This window comes from Spermophilus citellus (genome assembly GCF_964194105.1).
Source record: "Spermophilus citellus genome assembly, chromosome: 12".
Classification (NCBI taxonomy): Eukaryota; Metazoa; Chordata; class Mammalia; order Rodentia; family Sciuridae; genus Spermophilus; species Spermophilus citellus.
Window position 1 is genome coordinate 58,726,439 of NC_138198.1, and position 16,550 is coordinate 58,742,988.

At 36.0% G+C, this 16,550-nt stretch overlaps 1 protein-coding gene across 3 annotated transcripts in view; it reads right to left on the reverse strand.

Annotated features, from left to right (window-relative positions):
* The window catches only part of LOC308631880 (ADP-ribosylation factor-like protein 15), a 194,964-nt gene that overhangs the window by 23,146 nt on the left and 155,268 nt on the right, over positions 1 to 16,550 (reverse strand). For all 3 annotated transcript variants that reach the window (XM_081263422.1, XM_081263421.1, XM_081263420.1), the window contains exon 4: positions 3,396 to 3,604. In XM_081263422.1, coding sequence (XP_081119548.1) covers positions 3,396 to 3,604 — 209 coding nt within the window. The remainder of the gene's footprint in view (positions 1 to 3,395; positions 3,605 to 16,550) is intronic.

Below are 16,550 nucleotides of genomic sequence, written 5' to 3' on the forward strand. Positions count from 1 at the left end.
CATAAAATCCTCTTGATCTATTAAATAACTTCAGAACTGAAGTATGCTCTCCTATGGGAGTTATAAAAAAAATTAGATACAATTACAACTCAATACAACAAAAAGTCAACCTATTTACCCTTAAGATTTTTCATTTTATAGCTTTATCATTTAAACCAGGCCAGATTTTCCCCTAATGTATCAAGGGGCCACTTGGCATAATTATGGATTTTTCTAGTGTGTTTTCTATAGTGAAAAATAGTAGATATGAATAAATTCTGGAAAACTGTGGTAACTACACCTCCCCAAAGTGAATACAACAAACATCTGTTGCAAGAACTGCTTGGCTTTCAGACAGTATATAAAGGGTGTTCTTTTTCCCAGTATTTGCTTTTTTTGTTAAAAAACCCCTATTTGTTTTAAAAAAGAAATACATGTTTCCACTATCAAAACACAAAGTCTTAAGAGTCTGGTAAGTTTGACTCAGTGAAAAAAAATGGTATATTACAGAAAGGGAAACTATGCCATGTGCAAGATTCCGCTTGCTTCTGAAAGGACACCAAAATAACTGGGCAGGTTGCCCTCTGCCTGTGGGTTCCAGAGTAATTTCAACCAGTGTTGTCCTTTCTTAACATAGTGCTCCAATAAACCCAGCAACACTCATTGTAGGAAGGGGACTAAATACTTAACTCTCTGAGGATGTTTATCCTCTGTTGGAATCCCAGTGATAATTCTGCTTTCTCCTATAGGCTTCACTGGCTCCACTCACTTCTAAGGTCAACAGCATCCTCATTCCTCAATTAAGCAAATGAATTCCAAGTTTTATTCCAGCAATGGATAAATAATGGCACATTTTCTGCATAAAGCATAAAATGTAGTAATTTTCAATGGGCAGAGGGGAAGGGTCAATAAGCCTTTATGACTCATGTTTTTTTAACTGCACCCCAAGAGTGGTTCAGTACTTTTTGATAAACTGAATGCACCTTCATTGATTTTTAAAGAACAGAATCTTGCCTAAAATTCACAGATATTTTGCAGAGCAAAGCATGATCTTTTTAGCATTTGGAAATTTCAAAAAGTATACACAAATGAACAGGTGTAAATATAATGTTTACAAGCAGTAGGGCTGAGAACAGATAATACCTTTATGAAAGAGAGAATAATGAAAAGATGACCACATCTTTTTACACATTACAACTAACATATGACTTTGTTCTCAAAACGATTTTCTACCCAAGCCTGCTCCCAACCAGTTTGGGGTTATTTTTATACAACACTGAAGATTCAGTTTCACAACTCCATTTTTATTGCTAACAATAAGATACTGATTTAATTCTTACAACATGACAGAGTATTTCAATAGGGCCTTATGACACTAGTCAGAGAAATTTCTCTGCCATCAAGAAATGAGAAAGATGGGAAGCTTCTTTTCCTTTTGGACCAAGGTAAATGTAAACACTTCATTATGCTTCCATAAAACTCAAGATTTGCAACAGCATTTATTCCAACAAAGTAATCCAAAGTGGCTAACATATGGTATATGTTTATAGAACTATAGGAAAAATGCTTTACCATCTTCAAAATCATACTATACAAATTCCATTCTAAGAAAATATTTTAAGGAAAAGTGAAATTGATACAGATGAAAAGGAAAATCAAGTTTCATCCTCTACTACATACAAGTTTAGAATAATCTTCAAACCATACCTATGATCTTCTACGTTTATGGTCAACTGTCTTAATAAAAGATTAACCACAAAAAGGGTGGGGGGATATTTTCTCTTTTCCTAAGAGTTACTCAGCAAACACACACAAGGAATACTCAGAAACAATTAATTGCTAAAAGCTTCCTTTACTCAATGTAACAATGTTTAATTCCTACAGATGGTTTCTGAGTCAAATATTCAGTTTAAACAACACATCTGTCTCAATAATATTATGTCTAAGGAAAACAGATAGTTTCTATAATTTAAAAGCAAAAATAAAAAGAAAATCTCTTGTCAGATATTCATCTAACTTGAATAAAATCACCTGAAATGATAATGGCACTTTCATCATGTCTCAGATTTCACACTAATATGCATTACATACTTCATATATACAAATGTGTTGTATTCTCTCTTCTATAATACACACATATGCAACATTTCTCATAATAACTATCAGAATAACAATATATTTTCAGCAAAGCACCTTATAATAATAAATTAAGGTAATATCTATAGCAATCCACCATTGCATGCCATCATACTCATTCTATAGATAGAAAGCCTGATGGTATGAAGTTAGAAGATTTACTTAAGGTCTTGAGGTAGGCACCACAGAAAGGCACCACACTCACAATGCTGGAGATCTGTACAACAATCCCTCTCTGTTTCTATTTTTATTGCTATTTTTACTTTAATTTTTATTATCTGTATTATATTTTCCAAAATCTATACACAAAAAAGGTAGTAGTTAATTCTGAATGAAGCAAATAAAGATAGATGAGAAAACTCTAATAATTGAAATAATTCTTACCTTCCTTACTATTTTTCTAAAACAAATGAAAATTGCCTATATATGGTTCCTCTTCTACTCAGTACTTTAAGCTACAAAGTAAATTACCTAAATTAATGTGAGTTACTTAAAATAATTTGCATGATTCCCATTTTATAGGTGAGAAGCCAGACACCAGAACAAAGCTATTAGCCATGGGTCATACTCTAAATGTGAGAAAGGTCTGGAGTTAAAACATGTTATGTTCTTGGCTCATTTTTCTGACTAAAGGTAATGACATTCCTATTAACCATCTTACTCCAAAGCCACTTGAGGAAACACACAATTTTCTGAAGGAGAGGGGGAAATATATCCTGAAAGTTACAGGTGTAAAGAATACATCAAGAGTTTTGATTTCATTATACTTGTCTTATAATTCAGTATAATTTAAGTTTTAGAAACTATTTATATAACTTATTACTTTAGTACCATGAATCGAATAAGAAGCTTGGCTGAGTGAGATACTAATTACTTGCCCAGAAGGGTCATGTGCTTTTATAGGAGCTAAGAAATAAAATTAGATGAGGAAAATAAAGAGTGGTTTGTATTAAAAGGTATTTGGTGGCATGGAACTTAAAAGATACAACATCAATTTTTAGCCTGGCTGATTACAGAGTAGGACCCACTGCTCCTAGTCAACAGCAGGCATTACAGAGGAGCAAGAACAAGACATTTAAGGGTAAGCGATGCATGGTAACATGCACCATGTATTTCTTGAAAAACTGTGGGAGAGGAGAAGGAATTACGTTGGCAGGTTAAATAACATTAAGTAACCAGAACATCTCTAGTTGTTTGCATCTTTCCAGATTCCAATGTGACAGCAATAGTCCAACAAACAAAAAGGTAGACAAAGAGTTGCCAATGCTAATGAGACATACCTCTTGTACTGAGCGAGCCGCTGGCTTGTCTTGATGATTGGCCAATATTAAAAAGGGTAAAGTGCATAATTGTGGGTGCTGAAGAGCTGAGTGCAGTTCATTTCTAGCAGTTTCTAAATCATCCTCTGAAGAGGCACTGTCTAATACAAATATTACCCCTTGAGATCCTTGGTAATAACGGCTCCAGTATTTCCGGATATTATCAGCCCCTGTCATAAAGAGAGAAAAAAAATCCCTTTTTAAGAATAACTTTCAGAAACTGAAAAATGTCCCCATTAGTATTTCCTACTGGGAACCAAAATTAAGTATGAAAGAAAGGCTGTGGTATAGAATAGAACAGGGATCTAGAAAAGACAGAGGTTGTGATGGATAAGAACAAAGGCCTAGAGCCAACAGGCAGATGTGGCTAACGAAATGCAAATGTTTAAGTCATTCTTTGTACTTCCATATCAAAAGACATGAGAAAGAACCAGGATGATACTTCTTAGACTTCAAGTCAAAACAATGTTCTCTGACTTTGCTTCATATTCGTAAGTGAACTACACTCCCTACAAGTTGGGTATGGACACAACTCAGAGAGTAGATGTTCCCTAAGGCTTTCTTCCACACCATTTACATCTATACCATCATTATTTGGTGATATTTTCTAATAGCACTGTACTACAAGTTTGAGGTAGCCCCCAAACTTCAGATGTTGGAAACCTAATACTCAAATTGTATATTGGTGGTATTTAAAGGTGGGCCTTTCAGAGATAACTCGGATTAGATGAGGTCATGAGATTGGGACCTCATGATAGAGATAAATGGATTTATTAGAAGAGGAAGAGAGACCCAAACCTCATGTTCCTTTCACCAAGTGATGCTTCTACCACATCATGATACAGCAAGACCCTCACCAGATGTGGACCTTCAACCTTGGACTTACCAGCCTCCAGAACTATAATAAATAAATTTAATTTCTTTATAAATTACCCAGCCTGTAGCATTCGGTTAATAGCAACATAAAGTAGACTAAGACAAACTCCTGGCTGGGCTGCTGGCTGGCTTGTTTAATTCCACCCAGAGAATTATTAGTACAATAACTTCACGTGTCAAAGTGCTGAAATTTGTGAACATCTAAAATCTTGGCCTTTGGTATATTTATATTAATCTGTTAGGGTTCATAACCCATGGGAAAGAATAAAAGGCAATGAGCACACTCATGGGCTTGATGAGATTGAGGTAGGTGTTCATAAAAACAGACACCGTGTTCTCATCAGGCAGGACATGTCTTACAACACATCTTATGTTTAACATTCAGTGCAATGTGTAACTCAAAAGTCTAATGCAGTAATGAAGAGGAAATAAGGAAACAAAACGAATTAAGCTTTCTGAGTTTGAAGATAAGAAGGAATTTTAGAGATTATTCAGTCCCATTCTCTGAGGAAACTGAAGCTGAGAGGTTGAGAGGTGAGATGAGTGATCCTACCATGTGTCTAAGTAGATCACAAAGTCAGGATTTGCAACTGAGTTGATCAACTTGCCCAGAAAGGGTATGGGCATTCCTGTTACATCATGATGATTGCTTTTTATTATACTGATTGGTGAAGGGAATGAACAATTTGTGTGGTGTGTGTAGGGGGGAATATATAATGAAAATCAGATAAAGAAATTTCACCAATTTTATGCATGTAAGTGCTAATCAGTTATTATTTTAGTCATTCATTGAACATTTAGCTACTGTCTCCAACATACTGTGCTAAATAAACATCAGGGATCTAAACAGTGAAGATTAAGTTGGTGTGCACTGGCTGGCAAAAGCCACTTCTATGTATTACTTCCCAACTCTGTGTTCAGTGATTTCATATTGGTAACTTGAAATTGGCCAGGGGTAGAAGTTTTTTTTTTTTTTTTTTTTTTTTTTTTTTTTACCATGGAAATCATCAAATGCTATCTAATCTATCAGGTCTCTTCCCTTCTTGGAGAGCTAACACACTATTGGTTAACACCAAGAAGCCCATATTTTCTGGGAGAAACAGAAATTTTATATATATTATATATATTTACATATATTTTAAACAAAATAGAAGATAAAGAAGAAAGAAATGAAGGGAAGATTCATGCATTAGAAAGAAGAAAAAGGACAGAAAGAAGAAAAAGGGAAGAAGGAAGAAAAAAGGAGAAAAGAACAGAGAGAGAGTGAGAACAAAGAAAATAGTAGCTCTCAGTTACAAGACATGCATTATGTACAGGGCAGCTTGTCAAGGACTTCACAAATGAGAAAACCCAGATTTTAATATAGTTCCTAAAGGACTATCCTAGAGGTACTCATTAGGTGTTCTGGGAGAAAGACATGAAATAGCTCACCCAAAGTGGAGAAAATAATTTAAAAGATTAATTCCAGTAACAAAATGGCTATTGGTTATTAAAGACTTCCTATATTCCAGGCACAGTGCTGTTTTACAAAGAACAGCTCATATATTTCTTACAACAACTGGGAGGAGGTATAACTGACTAAGGTTTAACCTTTTAAAGCAAGTTTTAGAACCTAAAATATGAGATATTCACCATTACATTATACTGAAATAACCAGGTATGTAAGAGAATCAGGGGCATTCATTTGATGTTGAGTAACTTTAAATGTGCAAAGACAAGGGATATGAACAGGTTGATTTTTATCAGGAAGGGTCCAGAGAGGAAAAAAAAACAAAAATAAAGAGAGGAAATTTAAACCAGAGATTAATTAATACAGAAAACTGGTTGCATAAGTGATAGTGAAACTAGGGCAAGAACAAGGGTATTGAGGTTAGCCATATCTTAGTTCAGGTTACCCAGAAGCAGGGCCTGAGCTGATGTTTTTTATGCACTTGATTATAGATGGGGTATTGTCAGGAGAAACCAGGAGTGAAAGAGCAAGCCAGATTCAGCAAAGGATTTTGGCAAAGATGTGGTTTCAGAAATCTAGTTTTAGCTTGATTCCATGAGGAAGTCTGGAGCTTGGACTGAACCACAGAAGTTGTCCAGTCCAGAGGTTAGGAAGCTAGGCTATTATACTCCCGTATAGTCGTTGGCTACAAGCCACTGCTGAAGAACAGGAGGGCGCTGGAGCCTGATCTCATAATCTCCCAGACATATTTGGTTGAAGCAATTACTGTCAGCCAAGAGCAGTTCTCTGGAGAAGGGTACAGGTGTGAGTCATTAGCCACTAATACCCACAGCAGCTGGGAGATGGATTCACTGGCCCAGTAAAGGAGATCTGGGTAGGATACCCACAGCATCTGCTGCAAGCTACATCCAGACATTATCCATATGCTAGAGAGCCATCCATAAGCTTGAGGGACAAAAGTGGAAGCCGTGATACCCAGAGATAATTATTTAAACCAACAACAATATTGTGTGCATATGTATCCACACATAAATTTGCCATAAAATTTACTGACATCATTTTATAAAAGATGTGTAACACAATTTTCATATAACAATATATGCAACGTTTTATTATAAATTCCACAGAGCCAATTAATGCTTACAGAATGCTCTTGTTATCCATAGACAACCAACGGTTGCAACTGACCAACTAATGTAGTATGGAAAATGACTGGTCATTGTTCTAAGTGGGTTTTCTGTTTTTCTTTCTTTTTAAACCTATATTAACTCTTTTATCCATGATAATCTGGCGAATTAGGTGCTCACACTCAGTTCATCAACAGGGAGATCAAGAGACAAGATAGGATTTGCCCAAGGTTACACATCTAAAAATACATGTATGTCCCAATGCGATTGAAATAGAGAAATCACTGACCAGGGGTGATGAGCTAAATAAAGAATGTACTGTATGATATAAGCTAGGGGAGTGGAGAGACCTATTGGAATAAAAGATACTTAAATGCCTGTATATATTAATATTCAGTATGGGAATATGTCTAAGAAAAAATTTCCCCACTCATTAATTCAATGAATACTTATTAAGTACTTATTCCATCCAAATTACCGAGGTACTACCTAAAGAGAGATTTAGCATTTTTCCCTTTAGCTCAAACTATCAAATCCTGTAACGTTATATTAATCACAAGGAGACCTGTAAATCTATCAGAGGGAACAAATACAGCCACACAGTAGATGGCATCCAGGGAGTCAAGTATAAAGAGAATACTTGTTATATGTTTGAGGATTGTCCATTAGAAAACATTTTGGACACAATGGAAATTCAACACATGACATCATCTCTTCCAGTAAGAAACTGCATTTTTTATTTGCCACACTGAGGAATAAAATGTCCCAAAATAGTGAGATAAAATTCCAGCAAACCCAACGGAAAAAAAAAAAAAAACTCCAAGAGAAATACAACTATTTAAAAAAAGTTCCCTATAACATAATAAACAAATATTAATAGTGAAAATACCCTTTTATTTAATTTCTTGCAACAAAATTTTCTTTCCGATCTTAGGATTTCAAACTTTCTTCACAAGCACTGAATTTGGAATTCTAAATCCCAATTCATCCTGCTGCCAGTGGCTTTAGTTAGGGGCAGCTTAATCCAGACTGGGACCAAGGAAACCAGCTATGAAGGGAAGGAGGGCATACAGTTGTTCTGTCCCAGTTAGCAGACCAGAGTTTAGTAACCAGATTAAAATGAGAAATGTCTGTGTCATTAACCCAGCTGCCAGGTGCTGGGACTAATGGGGAATGCTATGGACACCTGTCTGATGTGATATCCCAACCTTCCTAATCCACAAACCAAATCCAAAAGAAGTAACAAACACAGGATATGCCACTCTTATCTAATGACTAAAATTGCATGTTCTGTGTCACTTAAATTAAAATTGTTACATAAAATGCTTAGATACCAAATTCAAACCTGGTCTACATTTTGTACTCTCAGATTAAAAACAAGGGGGAAGTCTGGATAGTAGAGGAGCTAGATAGGGCATCCGGGTGTTTCTAAATGCCCATGTTACACAAGGTCCAATTCTGCCTTACTAAAAGTTCTAAGGAATTCTTGGGAATCTAAGAACTCATTCTGAGTCAACCAGAAGGTACTATCTTTGTCTTAGTTTTTTTTGTACTCAAGGTACTATCTAGTAAGAGTAGAAGAAAAAGACAGGAGCATAATGTGCCCTGATTGTGTATGTTCACTTCTGTGGTACACCATGGTTGGTAACAATGGTCACTCATTTTTCACTAATTCATTCATCTAACAGACATGTACTAAATACCTGGCACCATCCTATGTACTGGGGATGCAGCAGTAAACAAAACAGACAGAAATTCCAGTCTTTATACTGCTCACAGCAGAGCTAGCCTACAATCACAAAGATTAAAAATGCTAGTACTTGTTTTCTCTCTTGGAGAAACATGGACATAGGGTTTAGTTCTGATAACGAGGATATAATGAGGGCTGTGGAAAGTTTCTGAAAAAGATTTTGCTCCTCAACAAGCTTTTAGATTTTTTGGGGTGATAAGGTGATACTTTGAGCAGCATTAGCCTTGTAGCAATCTTGACAGAGACATATCTACACACTCAGGTGTCCAAATAGGAAGACAGGAAGAGTCTGGATCTTTGAGAACACTGCTGAGCAGCAAATCCATCCCCCTACTTATAAGGACTCTACTCTAGTAAGTGAGAATCGTAAATACCCATTATTCAAGTCAATTTTTTAGAAGACTATTTTGTTTATTTACAACCAAAGAGATGCTAAGTTCTCTTAAGTTTTTTTTTAAATTTTTTTGTTTATTTTTGCATTACAATTCTTAATACACCATTATACCATAATTTATCATATCTCTGATTATATATAAGGATTATTAACACCAAATTCACATCTTCATACATGTATTTTGTATAATGATGAGGGAAGTTCCCTTATGTTAAATTTGAAAATCTCTGAATCAAAGTTCTTTAAAAGTTCTTCTTTGAAAAACAGATCCAATGATGAATTTGAAAATGAATTTGAAAATAGGAATATTCAGAAGTCAATAATGAAAGTAGTTACTCAATGTTTTCTCTATGAAACATATGATTTTCAGACTAGTGCTGTCCAACTGGAATTTCTTCAATGATAAGAAAATTCTACTTTTGTGCTTTCTAATATGGTAGCCATTAGTCACATGTGGCTAGTGAACACTCCACTCTAGATACTGTCATAACTAACTGTGAACATAAAAGACTGCTAGAAACCACTGCAACAAGAAGACTTACAGAGATCTAATCTGTTTTGGAAAAGAAGAGCACAGAACTCTGCTGATATTGAAGGGGCTGCAGTCACCCCATTCAGAGATAGCTTCCCAGAAGGCAAATGCCAAAGGGCTATGATGCAGGCTGCCCTAACCACTCATCAATCTGGGGTAGCATAAAGAGTCAGAATGAGAAGTTCTGATCATTTCCTCTGTCCATCCTCTTTTAACACCAGCTTAAGAAATTAAAACAGAGTAAAAATAATTTTCGTTTGGAAGACTTTATGGGATTGGAGACCCTATAATGGAGTGCAATTTGGAAAACTTGAAATATAAATGGGTCTTCAAATCTTAGTGAACAATGTAGTTTTAAGAGCACAGATTATCTCAGCAGTACTACTTTAAGAGGAAGATTTTCCAACATAGGGAGAAAATGTTCAAAATATAAGAAAGCAAGAAGGGAGAAAAATAAAAATTTTAAACTTTTTCATTCCTTCCATCTATCAAACTTCCATCTTTTTGATCAGTGAGTTGATTCTTTTGTCTTCTACACAATAGTCTCATTTAATCTATTTGTAAAAATTGAAATACTAAGAATTCAGGAAGGGCTAAGACATACATATCAAAAGTCAAACTTCTATGCACACTTGCCTACCTATACACACACAATAGTCAGAATAAAGGAAAGTAAATGAGCCCTCTCTAAATGGACAATACAAAGTATAAAAACGTGAAGACTTCAAGTCAAATCCTCTAAAATGAGGTGTGTGGTCCTATTTTGCTTTTCAAGGTTAATGAAAGAATTGTTAGAAAAATGGGAACTGGTAAGTTCTTTCTGAAGAACATGTTTACTCTGCAAGGCTGAAGTGAGCCACCACTAAACAGTGGATAACCATTGAGCTGGAGAAAAATCCAGTCCCCAGAACCATAGTGAGATCTGCAGTGACATGTCCCCAGGAACAACCTAACTGCTTAAGAGGCTTACAGACAACATCCCCTTTAACCTTTTAGAATCTATTATCCTCACCTAATGGGTGAAGAACCCTGGGACAGAAGGGAAAAGCTTTCAATAGGTGGTAGATTTATGAGTCAAATTTTGGATGCTCTGATTCCCAAGTCTATGTGGTTAGTTCCCAGTACACCAGGCTGCTTTCCAGAGAATAAGAGAGGCTCTGGTGAAGTGCAAATCGATGGAATGTTCTATCTGAATGTGTGTGTTTAAAAAAATGTGCTTACTGGCTTTAAAGAATGGTTAAGAATGATATTGGGGAGAAAAGGAGAAAAGGCATTCCAATGAGGGGGAAGTAGGGATGGCAGAGCTCATAAGCTAGTAGAAAATTAGGACTCAGTCGATAGTGGGGCACATCGAAGAGAATGCAAACGTAATGGGAAATATGAGTTCATGACAAATAAAAGGCTAGAGTGAAGATAGAACATAGATGGCTTTGTAAGCTGGGCAATGTCTGGCCTAGATTCAGCAGTTAATGGAGAATTATTATAGAGCCCTAAGTAATAACTTCTGGGTTGTTCTTATCTTGTTTAAGGACCCTGTTGGTACTTAGGTTGGACAGTCCCACCTAACTATACCTCAGCGTCCTCCAGGCCCAACTTTCCAAGCCTCCAGAATTCACAAACCTTGAGAATGGATAAATAAACACTCAATACACCTCTTGCATGTATGGTTAACTACATAGCCTAAAATGATTAGCTCATTAAGGAATGCCTACATGTATTAGAAATCTGCTATGAGAAAATATTGTGTGGAAGGAAGCTAAAGTTCTTCTTTCCCCCAAAGGCAAGAAGATAGTCCATAAAGGAACCACGTAAACGAATAGCTTCTGCCTTTCTTTTGGATTCCCCCAGTGTAAACTGCTTGAGAGGTGAATACAAGAAACACTAGCTGCAGAGTAGGGATGTAAAATAGCGAAAGAGATAACACAAAAAAGAAGGGTAATCAAGCCAGAAATCAGTGTGGGTAACCAGAGTTTAGTCCTGCTGTATGTAACGTTGGAAGTCAGCCCAGAACAGATACTGGGGTGAAGGAGTCAGGTCTTATCTGCCTATCTCTTCTCCATGCCTCCATCAGCTGGTTGGTTGAGGGTTTTTGAGGAAGGCAGGCATTAGTTTCTGAGCACTTATGGCTTGTCCAAGGCACCCAGGTAAAGCAGAATCCAGCAGCCAGAGAAAATATCCCAGGCAATCTGATGCCCATGGAAGAGGGGTTATAATAAGACACCAATGCGGCCTCTCTCAGCTACCCAGAGAACACCACATTAGCATCACTGTTCATCTGACTAGCTGTTGGTTCATCAGCAGTCAGCACAAAAATAAAATCATTACTATGCAGATGTAAAAACCAAGACGTGGTTTCTGTAACACCTATATCCATTAGGGCAGAAGATAGGCAGTAAGTCTTCTAAAATCAAGGAACAACTCTCAAAGTATGTTTTTTGAGAACTTTCAGGAGACCCAGGAATTCAAAACTATACTTATAACTATACTGAGACATCATTTGCTATTTTCCCAGTGCTGATATTTTCACTCATGCTATAAAAGCAAAGGGGAGTAAAACCATGGCAGATGTGGCATATATACAGGTACCAGAATTAAATGAGCAGCCACTGTGTTCTTAACTACTACACAATTGCAGGGGGAAGATAAAAGCCAGTTTCACCTAAGAATAGATTTAATCAAACAGAAAAGGTTATTAGTTTTATTAACAGCTCTTAAACACATCTTTGAATATATTCTGTTCAATGAAATAGGAAGTATGCAAAAAGTATTTTTGCTACATACCAAGTAGACAGTTGTTTTGAGGATAAATTTGTACAACTGAGTTGTACTTTAAACCAGTTGCTTTTTTCTTTTCAAAAATTTCATATTTATGTCAATTTCAACTGACAAACATTTTCCAGACTTGAGTATTATAACAAACATTTTCTCAAAGATAAATGTGTATGCATGCACTTCAAGGCAAATAATTGATAGTATTTGTTGTCAATAATAAAATCTGTTTTGAAGCAAAAGCTAGGATTTTGGAAAACTCACTACTGCCACTTGTGAGCTTGATAGCTTCTCAACAGATATTGTTGGTAATATTAACAGGCACATATGTATAATGCAATGTATCAACATTTGGAAGATCTACATGACTCAATCAACACATATTCTGGATGTCTGTATTGCTCAAAACACAACTTTATATCACTACCTTCAATGTCAAGTTCTTTTTTTTTAAATTTTTTATTTGTTTTAATTAATTACACATGACAGTACAATGACCTTGACACACCATACATTTGAATCAGATGGGATATAATTTCTCATCTTTCTGAGTATACAGATTGCAGAATCATATTGGTCATGAAGTCACATATATACACACAGTTCAATGTCAAGTTCTAACAATCATGCTTGAGGACTATACCTGCATTCTGTTCTTCTCCAATGTATTTCACACCCTCATCACCTTCCAGAAAACCAATTCAAATGATGTCATTAATATACCAACAACTTGTCTATAAAAGTAGCTCAAATTACATCACCCTTCTGCTCAAAAAAATTAAATATCTATAACTTGAAGTTCCAAAATTTCTTGATTTAGCATTTATGATTCGCCATAATCTGGCTCCACTTGGCCATTTCTACTGCATTTCTCAATTGATCTCTCTGTGCATTCCCCAAATGCAACTGACTTCTTGCTCTCTGGGACCAGACCTGAGTGGGGCTTTGCTGTTGTTATTTTGTTTTTTAGTACCAGAGATAGAACCCAGGGGTACTTAACAACTGAGCCACACCCCCAGTCCTTTTTTTAAAAAATTTTTAAATTTTAAGACAGGATCTCGCCAAGTTGCTCAGGGCTTTGCTAAGTTGCTAAGGCTGGCTTTGAACTTGCAAACTTCCTGCCTCAGCCACTTAATTTGCTGGGATTACAGGTGTATGCCACCATAACCAACCACATCTGAGTTTTTCACCCTCATGCATTTGTTCTTTATGTCATTTGCCTAAAATCCATACCATGTCAGTTCTCTCAGTGTCACCTACTCCACCAAGCCTTTCCTGATCTTCCAGTAGGAAATAAATTCTCAAAAGCAGTCAATTTCTCTTGGTTCTGTTCATACCACTTTCCACCCTGGAGAATAATCATCTAAATGCATATATCATCTTCTTGATTCAACCGAGAGAGACATATGAAAGTTCTATGCATTTCTGTGTGGTTCTTCTCCATATCCAAACACTTGTTTTTTTAATTTTTTTATTGTTGGTTGTTCAAAACATTACATAGTTCTTGACATATCATATTTCACACTTTGATTCAAGTGGGTTATGAACTCCCATTTTACCCCGTATACAGATTGCAGAAAGTTTTACATGTAATGGGAACTTCAATAAATATTTTTCAATGAATTAACTGCATATTTATTCGTATTTCTTAAATGCAAAACTTAACCAGGTCATTCTATGGTATATACAAATAACCCATCTTTTAGGTTGATGGTAGTAGTTTGTTGAAGTAGTTTTTAGTATATAATTTTTATGTTTCTGGCACATACCCAGTTTGCAAGAAATCTTTCACTCCACATCTGTAAGAGTTTCTTAATTACATAATATGGAAATGTGCAGCTACTATGTACAACTCCACAATGCACCATGTGCTCTGCACTATACGAAACCACAAATAAGAGCAGCACCTTCTGCTCTCTGGGATCCTTTTAGAATTCATCCTATTTCTGGTCCTTTACAGTGCTGTGATGCCCAACTGAATTCGAGTCATGAGAAACCAAAAACGTTGAAAAAAAAAAAAAAGTTGTGGGAATAGTCCTGGGGAAATATTCCCTTCTGGACTCCTGCAAAAGCAAAGGTCTCCCTGGAAGATCCACAAACCCCAGGTGATCACAACTTGAGTAGTTCCAAGTGTTTTACTAAGTAGCAAATTCCTGAACTGCCGGCATGATCCAAAAATGAAAGCACTTTTGTGGTATCTAGAAAATCTGGTAGCCAAGCTAGAAAAGCATGGAACAATTTTGTTGCAATAGCTATTAACCAAAGCAACAAATTGGGAAGCCAAAATGGGAAGTTTCTGGCTGAAGTAGGAGATATTTGTTACTTACCCAGGGGATAAAATAAGATCTTTTAAAACCATGAAAATGCCATTGCATTCTAGCATGACTTGCAATTTCTCCCACTGGGATTTTTCTTTATAGGAAATTTTCATTTACCCATCTCGTGACAAACTGATAGAGATGTATGAGGTTCTAATTAAAACAAATTCATAGCCCATGATGGTTTACAACCGTCTAATGTCTTATATGAAAAAGAGTTTATGTACAGTCACAGATGGCAAGACTTGACGCTATGAGTTGGAATATTAAATTTATCTCTCTCAGGATGGGGTTGTGGCTCAGCAGTGGAGCATTTGCCTAACACATTTGAGGCACTGGATTCGATTTTCAGCAACACATTTTTTTAAAAAATAGAAATAAACAAAAAATAAAGTTATTTAAAAAAATTTATCTCTCACTTTAACTGCAATTTGCCTTCTGTGATTAATCTGACCTCAAGACAAGTTATTACCATATAATCTAGTTATGTAATAAAACCTTAAGAAATTCTCTCCAATATTTGATTCTACCCATATTTTCTTTCATCTTATAACAATCTTTATGATATCCTTGATGGAAATGCTTATCACAGCTCTAAAGCGGAGAGTTTAGTTTTTCCGTCTGCACCATTCCCTTTTTTCTAGTTGTAACTTCATTGATAACAGAAGTATAGCCAGGATCATGTTTAGGCATAAGCACAAAAGGGTGAATGTTAAAGGAACAGCCTAGAATTTAGGGAAGTGACACCAATTTCTAATTTGATCATATACATGAACTAATACACATTATGATTTGAACTATGTGACTGGACAAATCGATATATACTAAAAAGTATAAATAAATAAGGGCAGCTCTCAGCGTAGGGATCAAGTATGTTTCAAAACTTTTCAAAGGTTCCAATATTTTCGGAATTCAGTATGTAATTTTCCTAGAAGGTCATGCACTGGAGTTGGGTTCAGCCCTGCCAGATAGACTAGCCCTGATGGACAGAAGGATATTAGAGTGATGAACAGCACCAATACTTGAGGAGCCTCACTGGGTTCAAAGTCCAGTTCTGCCACATGTCATCTGTGTAACTCTCGATAATCAGCTTACTAATTGCAAATCTTAGTTTCCCTTTCAAAAGGGTAAAAATAATAAGGCACTCACAGGATGGTGAAGATAAATGATATCACTTATTTAATATAGTGCTTAGAATATGCTAAATGTTCAAGTGTTGACTGTTCTTGTTACTATTATATTTGACCACTATTTCAATAGTAACTTCATGAACTACTGAAGTAACTTGAATTCTTAAGTATAAAAGAAAAAGAAAAGAAGAAAAGTCTACCAAGTGCTCAGTGGAACAGACAAGGGGAATTGGTTCCTTTGTAATATCTGAGACAGCCCATGTTGGGGAAAATAAGTCAACTTTTTATTTGGGATGAACCCTTTCTCCTATTCCAGTAGCCGCCTCTAGTAGTTTAGATTTTCCAATTTCTTCCTCCCTTGGTGGGGTCCAGATTTTTTCCCCTGCTCCACCAACATCAAAAAAGAGTTTAGTCTTTCAGATGGAAATGCAAAGTCCTTTAGTACAGCTATCTCAATCTAGATTTAAAAAAAAAAAAACAGTGTGATTAATCAAATTAATATATTCTCTATTTCATGATGGAAAACCCCAAGAGGATTACTGATACAAATTGAACTCCTGTGTATATGTGTGTGCCCTTGAGAGTTGATGTTGGGTACCAGGCTGGCCCACGATATACTCCCATATACACACAGAGCAATTACTCTGCTTTACATTGTTTTCCTCCTTATTACAAATGTCTAGATGAATAAAAATGGCTGGCATAGCTGCACCAATAAGAGCTCAGGTGTCTACGAGCTAAGGAAGGAGCTACCATTTGTAAGCAAGTGC